Source organism: Daktulosphaira vitifoliae, unplaced genomic scaffold, assembly GCF_025091365.1.
Source record: "Daktulosphaira vitifoliae isolate Bord-2020 unplaced genomic scaffold, ASM2509136v1 Scaffold_1, whole genome shotgun sequence".
In the NCBI taxonomy this organism is placed as follows: domain Eukaryota; kingdom Metazoa; phylum Arthropoda; class Insecta; order Hemiptera; family Phylloxeridae; genus Daktulosphaira; species Daktulosphaira vitifoliae.
In genome coordinates, this window is record NW_026099572.1 from 50,614,955 (window position 1) to 50,627,246 (window position 12,292).

Genomic DNA, 12,292 nt, shown 5'->3' on the forward strand with positions numbered 1-12,292 from the left:
TTCCCCCGTGGGCAGATAAAGGGTCAAATTTACAAAAAAAATATACCAAATGATAGGTAGACATCAAGCATTTATAAAAAAAAAATTATATTGATATGTTCATTTTTGAAAAAATTACGGTAGTTTTTAGTAAAAAAAATTGAAAAAATTTCGAAAATTAGCGATTTTTAAATTCGTAATTTTTTTGGAGGTTTCCCCCACTTACGGGGAATGAGGGAAATTTTTTCAATTTTTGAGGGTAATGTCTTCGACTAGATACGATTTGTGATCTTTTGACGTATCGTTGAAAGAAATCCGTTCAGTGAGAGCTGAGAAAAAGTGGTAACAAACACAAAAAAAAAAAAAAAAAAAACATCATTGTAAAACCAATACCTTCTCAGCTTCGCATCGAAACTAGAAACATCAGAATCAAAATTTTAATTTATTATGAATATAAATGCAATATAAAATTTTATTTGTATCTCTTTATAATCCTTAATATAATAAATCTTTTAATTCCATTAGTATTCATAAATTTATTACATGTTTTTTCAATCTTATATTAAAGAATAACTTTTGAATAATCCAAAAATAACTCTAATTTCGTCACAGTCGACTGTTAAAACGTCCGTTTTATAAATATTTAAATCCTAATAATATTCACAATGACTAAATATCATGAACGTAAATGTATAGAATTATAGAAGAAAAATTTATGATGTAGCTTAAATATTTAATATTTAAGCTAAAAAAAATTAAAAGTCATTAGTACATTAAAAAGTATTGGTATTAGTATTAAAAGTATAAAGTATTAGAATTTTTTAAAGGTAAAACTTTTTTCAAAATTTGGTTTCATTGTACCATTAATCGGATGCTGGTAACCTGAAGTCTTTATCCTGGGTATCAAACACTAAGAAATTACCTACAAAAAACGATTAGAAAAAAATTATTTGGTTGTTTGTAGATTGGGATGAATTCTGAAAATATAATTTGCTTTACGCTTCGCAAATTATAATGTTAGCCTAACAATTTATTATTAAGTGACATATTTTATTTTTAGTATGTTATGTAAAAATTAATTATGAATTACATAAAAAAATAGTTAACAGTTATCCTTTTAATTGATAACATTCATATTTTTAAATTGAAATGTAATCATAAGTTCTGACATTCGTAATCAAGTTTAATTAAAATAAAAAAAAAATTAATTATTTAATTAATAAAATTTTGTAAATTTGATCTTGTCAAAAATTAATCTATCAAAATTCCAAGGGAAATGTAATACATGAAAAAAAAATGCATTAAACTTCATTCACACGTGACTAATATGTTGGTTACACTGTTCAACACCTACCGATCTACAATGAATTATGAAAATGGCGACGGCTTAGATGAACGTCATTTGCGTCGTTTTGCTGCTATTGTAAAGATCTTCTCTCGTGTAAATTTTATTTTCCTCTTGGAGATGTAACGTTTGTACTGACATCTTTTCAGTTGATTTTAAATATAGTATATTATTTCTTGTTTAAATAGTTCTTCTAAGTTGTATTCTAAACTTGACTTACTCTGTTAATATTTAACGTACTAACACCATAGCTAGAATAATATAAAATCATTCAAGATGAGTATGCCAGAGCTAGGAAGTAAAATAAGTCTTATATCGAAGGCTGATATTAGATATGAAGGAAAATTATTTACAGTCGATCCCCAAGAATGTACTATCGCATTGTCTCATGGTAATTATTATTTTATGTAATTAAGTTATTAAGTATTACAATGTGTGTATTATTAATTTCTCCAGAAAAACGATTCTATGCTAAAACGGAACATTGGCTAAATATTTTTATCAAATTTAATAAACATTTGTTCTTTTTATTTGAAACCAAAAAATCAAATTTTTTCTAATAATTATTGTAGTATAAATTGTTAAAAAATGTTTCTAAAATTAGATTTCCTTATCTTCAGTTCCGTGATTTCCCATTATTATCGGTTATTACATTTATGATGAAAACTAAATTCAATAAGATTTACCCTTTAAGTACTAATTTAGTTGAAGAAATCTTCGCACTTTTATTTTAGTTTGTCTATCAAATAAATATATTACCATGTTTTTATTATTATCTATGAATATAATTATACATAGATAAATTGTAGTAAAGTAAATTATTTACTTTCATTAAAATAATTTGATATGAAAAAATATATTTAAAGGAAATTGTATGAAATTAGAATCGTTTTACTAAAATTCATTGCATTTATTAAATTGATATTACTCTAAGATTTATCAAAAGATTTTTTCAAAGTAAATAGTTGTCATACTTTTAAAATGACTGAAAACATGTTAAAACTAAATTATTTATGGAATATATATTTAAGTAAAATATAAGCTGTTTTTAATTTGATGTTACTGTAAAGTAATTTTTATATAATCTGTACAATTATTTCATAAAATATTTTACTTTTATATCCATTAGTTGACTTTTTAGATTTATTTCTCAAAAACATATATGTTTTAACTTAACTATAAGTGAATCATAAATCTACTTATTCCTTTTAAAACAAGACTGTTAAAATTATTTTTTACTTGAAAGACTTAATGCATTAACTGGTTATTTATTTATTAAAATTATTCAGGAATCAAAAGCCTTAAACTTTATTAGTAACAAAGGTATTTTTGTATTTAACAACATGAATTGTATTATGTAAAACTAAATGTTTGTAGTAAGATATCTAGAAATTTATATTGATAATATATTCATTACAATTAATAATTTTATTAGGTTAAAATTAGAGAAAATAAGACAAGATATTGACATAAACTGTGTTAATAATTTAATATGTTAAAATAACATAGATTAGAATAGCATTTTTTTTTTTTTTTTTTGTATCATCATAAATTCTTAATTTATTAAAAACTATTATTATTCATTAAAAAAAAAGGTTTACATTTTAAATGCATTTGACATAAATTTTTAAATTAGTTTTTAAAGATCTAAATTTTATTTTTTCTTATGATTTAAAAACAGATAAATTTCAAGATTTAACAATATGTTTTATAGAAAAATAAAGAAATCTTCTTTTTAGGGAAAATATGGCCATGATACTTGAGTATATAATTTATCTTCAGTAGTTAATTAATGATAAAAAAAACTTCTGAAATTAATACTTTAAGAACAAAACATATATTTTAATATATTATTCTATCAAAAATAGTGATATAACTTGAGATTTTTCTAAATTTTTATACTAAGATTTTTTTTTTAGTTATTTCTCTATTGCTGGTATATAATGTAATATATATATATATATATATATATTATGTATGATTATATTATTATGATGTCTCATAGTTAATTTTCTAGCGATACCTAATCATATATTATAAGATGATTTAAAATAGTGACGATAGTATTTTTAATATATGTATGGTTTTCATATTTTACTTAAATTTTGTATTGCAATGTTTTAGTTCAATCCTTTGGTACTGAAGATCGTTTGACAGAGTTCAAAGTTCCTGCACAAAGTCAAATTTACAATTACATTTTATTCCGTGGGTCTGATATTAAGGACATAAAAGTTATTACTCCACAAATACCCCTCAATGATCCTGCAATTGTTCAGGTAAATTTTAAATTTTTTAGTATTAAAAAAAAAACTATATATATAATTTGTCATTATATTTTTATAGTTATCCGTTCCTCCAAATACTATGGGTGGATATAATTCTAATTACCAACCTACAATGGATGACTTAAATTCTGCCAGTCAAGTTGGAAACTCATACAATCCCATGTCTGGTGTAAATCTCAATGCTGGAACATCACACAAACCGTCAAGTGAGTCATCTCTGATCTTAGACCAACAACAAGTTAATCAACAGTCGCAACAAAGGCCTGCCCAAACTGGTATGTACATGCATACTCAAAACCAAATGCTTTGGTATATTTAGCATGCTTGTACATATTGCTGTTGGGTATTATTGTATTGTCTTTTTCTTACTGTTAGCCAAATTTGAAATGTTCTTATGATTGTTATTTATATAATTTTTACTAGTTATACAATTATAAAAACCCAGTACAGGGGGTTCACAGCACAGTGGTGACGTGGCATAGTTGGATCAAGTATAATGATATCTGACAGTGATTAAAATCACTATAAAAAAAAACACTACAAAACTGGAGAACAATTTTTGTTGTCCCTAGTTAATTATCTTAGAAACGTACTTATATAAATTACTTCATATTTTTAATACTATGGGAAAGTAATTAGAAAATTAATATAACTTTTCATATCTAGTATTATTTTTGTTACATTAAAAGAATAATTTCAAATAATAATAGATTAAAGCTTGAAAATAGAATTTTTCTTTGCATGCTACTTTCAAAAGTGATTTTTTATTAGTTATTAATTTATTTTTTACTCAAATTTTTTATTTTAAGTAAAAAAATTTAAAGAAAATCTTTCTTCATTTAATTTATAAAAATAAAATCATACAGTTTTGTACAAAATGTAAAATTACATTCTATTAAAAGAGACCTTTAAAAAAAAAATTATAGTTATAAATTAGTTTTTTGAACTATTTTTTTACCATAATATTTGTCTAATTTTGTTCTGCTGAATCACTGCTATATGCTTCAAAGGTTCATAGCCCAATTATTTGCAAATTTGCATGTTATAGTTTTGCATTGGCTTTGTACTCTAAAAATGATTAAATAAATGTTTAATAAAAATTATGATCAATTTTATTAGTCTCAAAAGATATTTTAAATTAACAAATTCTACTGAATATTGTCTAAAAAAACTATATTCTTTTAACGCCAGGCACTTTATTTATCTTAAAGTTTTTGTAATTTTTTCATATTCAACATTTTACTCTTTTGGACTAATTATTTCTAGTTACATTATGGATCTATACAATAGTTTTTATTAATAAAATATTATGATTTAGTTTGTTCTGTTTTTGTAGATGTTTTAGATTTAATTTCTGGAGGCTCCCGTTCATCTACACCTGCTCAACCAACATTTAATGGGCAAAGAAATAGTCCTACTTTTGATCAAAGTGTGCAAACTGGCCAACAACCAAGTCCTGGTAATAATAGAAATGGTAGAAATCAACGTAATCGATCTACTTCTTCAGACACTCGCAAACCTGTTAGGCAACAAGGGTAAAGTTTATTTGCTTTATATGGTTTTTAATAATAAAATTGTATGTAATGAGAATAATATTTTTAATCTAAGAAGACAAAATTATCAAAGAAATGATCAACATTATCAAAGAAATGATCAACATTACCAAAGAAATGATTTTCAACACCAAGATAACTTTGTATGTATTTTATCGTTTAATAAAAATAGAGGGAAAAATTACAGCTAATTATTTTATTTGTTCTAAAAAAAAATGTATAGGTTAATCGTCAAGGAGGTAATCGTAATATGAATGGTCGAAATTGGAATAATCAACAGAATCAACAACAAGTAAGGCGCCAAGGAGTAATTCCCAATTCCACTGGTCGATCATTTTATAACAACAGATCAACTGGTCTTCCAGCTCCAAGTAAAGCACAAGGTCTAAGAACAAATTCTCTCAAGTTTGATGAAGATTATGATTTTGATAAGGCCAATAGTGAATTTCAAGAAATCATTAAAAAACTGTCAAGAACAAAAATTGGTTTGTTATTTTTATTATTTTCTTCTAGTTTTGTATGGAAGGAAGTGTCTTTATTAAATTACAATTTTATTTAAATATTATAATATATTTCAAAGGCTTAAATTTAATATAGGTTAAAAATTGTAAGATCTTTTGTAACAGTCTCATAACTTAGGTTGAAAAAAAAAAATTCACATTGTAGGTAGTTACTTTCAAACCCTCCCTATACTTAGGTTTCACATTGAATACAAACAGTATACCAAAAGAAAGATTTGTTTTCTTTAGTGTATTCTATTAAAATTTAATTTGCATCAGTATGTTTTAAAAGAAGTTCAGTAGTTTTAAAATTTATATATTTTGTAAATGTATATATTTTTTTTAATGCGGTTTTCCAATTTTCAGCGGTAATTAATTATATTTATATCAACTGTCAATTAAATTGAAATTATTTTAAACTATAAGTAAAATGCTTAATTTATAGATGATGGTACTGAAGAACAAACTGAAGAAGTAACTGTAGTTAATGGAAGTGAATGTTCTGTAAATGGTGACACAGCTCTACATTCTAATGATAGTGAACACCTTACTGGAAAAAAACTAAATCGTGTAGACAGTGTTCCTGAAGGAGCTATTACAGAAAATGACGATGATGATCAAAAGATATTTTATGATAAAACTAAGTCTTTCTTTGACCAAATAAGCTGTGAAGCTGTAGAAAGAAGTAAAGGGTAATAATTACAATTTCAATTTTTTAATTATTGACTAATTAGTATTGTTATTTTAAACAGGCATAATCAGAGAACAGATTGGCGTCAAGAGAGAAAACTTAACTCTGAAACTTTTGGTGTGGCTATGGCTAGGCGTGGACAATATCGTGGTCGTGGTGGTTATTATAATAATAACCCTAACTATCGTCAAAATCCTAATACTTATAATAATAGTAATTATAACAACCGTCAAGGAATGAACTATAACTTCCGTCCAAATAATGGATATGTCCGTAACAATCCGGGAAGCCGTGGTTATAACAATTACAGACCTAGACAAACCAATAAACAAGATCAACGTCAAACAAATGCAGTATCCCCTCAAAGAGTTGTAGGTTTGTAGCATAAAGTAAAAAAATATATATTAATGTATAATGGCTATAATTTTTTTTTTTTTTTTACAGTAGCTTGATCACTTGGTCTAATATCAAAGTTGCTATATATATAATTTAAGAAAATCAACAATTAAAAAAAAAAAAAAAAAGCAAATTTTGTAATTATCCTATGGATATATTACTTGTATATAGTTAACATTCTTTATTTTTGAAACCCGAAGTTTAATTGTTGCAATTGTGCATATAGTTTGTAGTATAATCTGTTGGTATAATTAAACTAGTTAAGATTGTTGAATAGTATCCGGATTTGTGGAAGTTTTTGGATGCACACACAATGAAACTTCGGGTAACTTAAGTCATCATATTCCTAAGTAAATTTAATTTTTAATTTTTTGAAAGAACATAATTATTATTATTAATTTAATACTAACTTTTCCAGACTGTTCTTTATCTTTAGTTTTAGTTCTATTTAGACAAATTTTTTAATTCATTCTTTTGACGGCTGTTTTTAAAATATTATCTATTGTTTGTTCTTTTCTTGATAATTTCTATGTAAGGTATTTCAATTAGGTGATTGGTTTCATCTGTCAAAAAATAAATATTTAAAAACGAAATTAAATTGTTAGAAACCCAAATGTATTAAAAAGAAGTATGTCTTACTCTATTGTTAATCATTAGCCTATGTAAAAAGAAATACAAAGATATTAAATTAAAAAATGTGATTTTTGTTTGTTTCAAAAATAAACAAATGATATTAAACAAACAAAATATATTGATTCATAGTTTTAAAATATATATATATATGTAAAATTTTTTTTTTACCATAATTGTTGTGTTTTTATTAACCCTGAAACCATGTGCAGTAATAATTACAATTAATGAAGATACAGTTGTCTTTAAGCTCATTAGATTTATCTGAAACGTTAACTGTATTTTCAGTTATTAATCTAAAGTCTATTTTTTAATAATCATAATTAAATTCTATAACTAAGGTTTATACAATCAGGTTTTATAACAAAAACTGAAAATGTGTCATATTTTCAAACTCCTCTCTTCTAAAAAAGTTCGCCTATCAAAGTAGTGATATCTACATAGTACCCAATTTTGCTTTTTTTAATTAATATTTTCCATCTTACTTTCGTGAGAAACATTGCTCCATATTTTTATTTCTTATTAGGAACTTTCTTTAACGAGACAAAAGATTTTGCTGTAATTTTAATTGAGCTATAAACGGAGTGTTACGAAATACGAATAAAAACACATATTGCTCAAGGATGTAGAATTTATGTTTATGAACTGAACAAAGAAAAAACTTGTGCACAATTTGTTGACTTCTTTGGGGGAGGAACAAAGGCTAAAACTTTTCCATAGTAATTTTTTTTTTCTCATTCCTTTTTATCAGCTTAAGCTGACATATACGTAATATTTAATAAATGTAAAAAATTAATAAAGACAAATTATAAATTATATTTCTAATAAAATATAGTGTTTAGGATATTTTACAAGTAAAATCAGTCATAAATTTTGTGTAATTAAATCGTATTATTTTTATAAGTATTATATTAATTATATGATTTGTAGTGCAAATCGTATACGTAGTGCATTTAATGCCAAAATCAACATTGAATTACTTGAAATAGTATTGCATTACATATAGGACGTATAAGTATAATTTAACCTATGCTTACGAACCTCCAACAATCTATTGCGTAATAAACGATTTATAAAAATTAAATAGGAGAATTAATAATAGAAATTATTTATTAAAAAAAATGTAACATTCCAAACAATTTTACATAAATTCTATTTTTCTTTATATTTTATATATCAATTCTACATTCTACCTTACCCTTATATTTTATATTACACTTTCATCTAATATTTTCTATTCTTTTTGGTTTATTACACAACCGTACGAATCATTTGTCGAATAAAAAATGACTAGTTCAAATTTTAAAGTTATTTTTCTCGGCTTAAAAGAACCAAAAAAAAATAAATAAGTTTACCTTTCTATGCCATGCCAATTAGATTTATATAATATTTTTAAAAATCTGTGTACTACCCTAGAAAGGTATTTAAAAAAAAAAAAAATACAAAACTTAGAATTTTAACATACAAATAACATATATGTGAATACGGTAGTCATTTTCACCATGAAGACAAAATAAAATTCGAATTTTTTTTCCATAATAAAGTACATTACATTATTATTTAAGATATATATAAAAGTGTCAGACTTGCCGGAACTTTTTCAAATGTTAAGTTGAAAAGGTAAATTTTTGTGAAAAAATTGTCATTTTGAATCCCCCCCTGTAGGCAGGTAAACGGTCAGATTTATAAAAAAAAAAATATTCCAAATGATAGATAACGACTTCATGCATCTATAAAAAAAAAATTATATTAATTTGTTACTTTTTGAAGAAATTATGACAGTTTTAAGGAAAATATTTCGAAAATTAGCGATTTTTAAATTTGTATTTTTTTTTGGAGGTTTCCCTATTTACGAGGAACAAGGGAAATTTTTTCGATTTTTGAGGGTAATGTCTTCGACTAGATACGATTTGTGATCTTTTAATGTATCGTTAAAAGAAATCGGTTTGGTGAGAGCTGAGAAAAATTTTTAACAGACACAAAAAAACACATAGTAAAAGTAATACTTTCTCAGCTTCTCATCGAAGCTAAAAATTATATTGATTTGATCATTTTTAAAAAAGAATATACCAAATGATAGGTAAAGACATCATGCATCTATAAAAATAAATTATATTAATCCATACAAAAAGTTATAGCATTATATAGTTAAAATATAAAAAAGAATTTTTAAAAAAGTTATGGTAGTTTTAAGAAAAAAAACCCAGCACAGTGGGGTCGCGGGATAGTGGGGATGTTGCATAGTTGGGTCCAGTATAGATTTAATCTGACAGTGATTAAAATCACTATCATAAGAAACGCTTCGATGCAAATCAGTAGATAGTGTTTAATTCTAAGAAATTGGTGGATAATTACAAAAGCTACATTATCTGCTAGTTTCTTATTAATACCCTGATTAAGATAAAGTATGTCGAATGAAAAAGGGATTATTAAAAAATATTATTTCTCATAAAAAAATTGTGTTGATTCGTACACTTTTCAATGAGTTGTAGCATTATAAGGAATTATTACCAAAGGGATTATTACCATAACAACTCCTATTTCCTTAATTATATCCAGATTAGTAATTAGTTTAATTATATATTATATAATTTTTATAATTAATTATTTTCAAATTATTATTGATTTTTAATATGTTAAAAGTAATCATTTTGAACCTACTTCTTTTTGTTCTTTAAAGTGAAAGTTTTAATAAAAAAAAAATGAATTTATTACCATAACTTTTAACTCAACTTGCAAGTTTGAAATAAATATTATTAAATAGAAAAAAATTAAATTGGTAGATTATTTCAAAAACAACAATAACACTTATTCCCTTAATTTTACCCCGATTTATAACTATAATATATGAATACATAATAATTACAGTAATTAAATTGAGTATGAAAGTGGTATTCAATAATATAATATTGTAATTTTTACGGAGATATTATAAAAATAAAAAGGAGTTGTATATTCATATACTTTTAATGCGTATACAAATTTAAAGGAATTTATGCAATACTTTTTAATAAAAAAATTTTGTTACTTATGAATAAATACACTAAACAAAAGGAACTTTCATCAGAAAAAAAATATACTTTTCTAAATAAACTTTTCGTGATGTTTTCAAATGTGCAATTAAACTTTTTCTATTACTTCTAAGTTTTAATATTATTACTTATTATTAAAAAATAAGTATTTACATATAAAAAAAAATAATTAAGAACAAAAAAAATTGTATTAAATTAATACTGATTTTGATTTTTAATATGTTAAAGGTAATCATTTTGAACCTATTTTTTATTGTCTTTTAAAGTGAAAGTTTTAATGAAAAATACCTTCTCAGCTTCGCATCGAAGCTAAAAAATGAATTTGTTACCATAACTTATAGTTCAACTTGCAAGTTTGAAATTGACATTATTAAATTGAAAAAAATGAAATTTTTAAGATTAATATGCAATCTGGAAATTTTATAATTACTAATTACAGTACATTTGTCAGAAAAATTCGATTTTTTTACATTTTTATCGTAATAGATAACTGAAATAGAAAGAATAGTAATCATATCCTAATAACTTTTGGTGTTTAAAAAAATTCTGCAATTGAAATATTCAGAACTTAATTAATTTTAATAATTTACTTTAATTAAATGAACCAATCAAACCAAAGTAGTTAAAAAGATTTACTCAATTGAGCATATTATCAAAAATATAATTATAATTGTAAAACTCCATCGTTAACTTCAGGTGAAACTAAAAATCATTTTTTTTTTAAATTTATGATTTATATAGCAACATATTACTAAAAAATTTGGCATATTATAGACTGGTAGTAGCACACAGAAATAGAGTTAAAAAATTAATAAATTATAAAGTAAAATTATTTACTTTTGTAGTTGAATACTTTTATCATATCAAATTTAATTCGACAATAAATAATTTAAGAATATTAAAAATTAATGATTTTAATTGTTTGTATGGACAAATCTAGTTAAGCTACTTTTTATTTGAATAAGGAATATTTTTTTGATTTTTAAGAGTAATAACTTAAACTAATCATTAACTTAAATATCATAAACTTAAATGAATCATTTGACGTATCGTTGAAAAAAGTAGGTCTAGTGAGGGTTGGCAAAATAAATCGTAGCCAGAAAAAGAACCACATAGTAAAATAATATTAACATGAATATCAATTTCTTCTCACGAGGGGAGACTATAGTGATAAGATCCTTTATATTTATTGAAATTATTGAATCTAAATGAGATAAATATCAAATGATTTGAAAATTCTATTCTAACTCAAAAAAAAAATGCAAAATTTTAGAAGCCACAAACGGATTTGAACCTCGTACCCTAGGCGTTAAAGATCAAGGTGTTACCCATTCGGCAACTATTCGTTGATTTTTGTTGCATGATAAAATTGGCTATTTAAGCTAACTCAAATTTAAAAATTACTTTTTCGACTTTAAAAAAGTAAAAAATGTTAATAAGTATAATATCATATGTCTTATGAACTTTATTCTATGTCAATGAAATTATATAATATTCATGAAAGTCAGTTTATTCCCCTAATAAAATATTTTAAAATAAAATAAAATACAAAACCTAGAATTTTAATAAAAAATAGCATATTTTTAAATACGGTAGCCTTTTGCGCATAGAAGATAGGTCGTCGGGACAAATTTTTTTTTTTCATTTAGTAGTACATAAAATAAGCTTTAATTTGATATATGTTTAAAGGACGCAGTATTTCCGGAACATTTTCAAAAATTAAGTTGAAAAAGTTAGTTTTTGTAAAAAAGTTGCTATTTTAAATCCCCCCTGTGAGCAGAATAAGTGTTAGATTTTCAAAAAAAAATGATATCAAATGAAAGAAAATTACCTAAGGTTTCAATATAAAGAAATATTATTTTGATTAGTTAATATTTGAAA

The 12,292-nt window shown here is 23.9% G+C and overlaps 1 protein-coding gene across 4 annotated transcripts; it reads left to right on the top strand.

Annotated features, from left to right (window-relative positions):
- Positions 1 to 1,407: 1,407 nt before the first annotated feature.
- LOC126898794 (protein LSM14 homolog A) lies at positions 1,408 to 6,882 on the top strand. 4 transcript variants are annotated; one of them, XM_050673149.1, is made up of 9 exons: positions 1,408 to 1,715; positions 3,449 to 3,600; positions 3,668 to 3,884; positions 4,946 to 5,144; positions 5,218 to 5,305; positions 5,386 to 5,647; positions 6,108 to 6,354; positions 6,415 to 6,728; positions 6,798 to 6,882. In XM_050673149.1, exons 1-9 carry the CDS (start codon positions 1,601 to 1,603, stop codon positions 6,803 to 6,805), a joined length of 1,602 nt encoding a protein of 533 aa, XP_050529106.1. In that variant the 5' UTR covers positions 1,408 to 1,600; the 3' UTR covers positions 6,806 to 6,882. The 4 variants fall into 4 exon arrangements, with proteins under 4 accessions (XP_050529106.1, XP_050529124.1, XP_050529115.1 ...); XM_050673167.1 differs by having other exon boundaries at positions 6,415 to 6,724; XM_050673158.1 differs by having other exon boundaries at positions 1,409 to 1,715; positions 5,221 to 5,305.
- Positions 6,883 to 12,292: the final 5,410 nt, after the last annotated feature.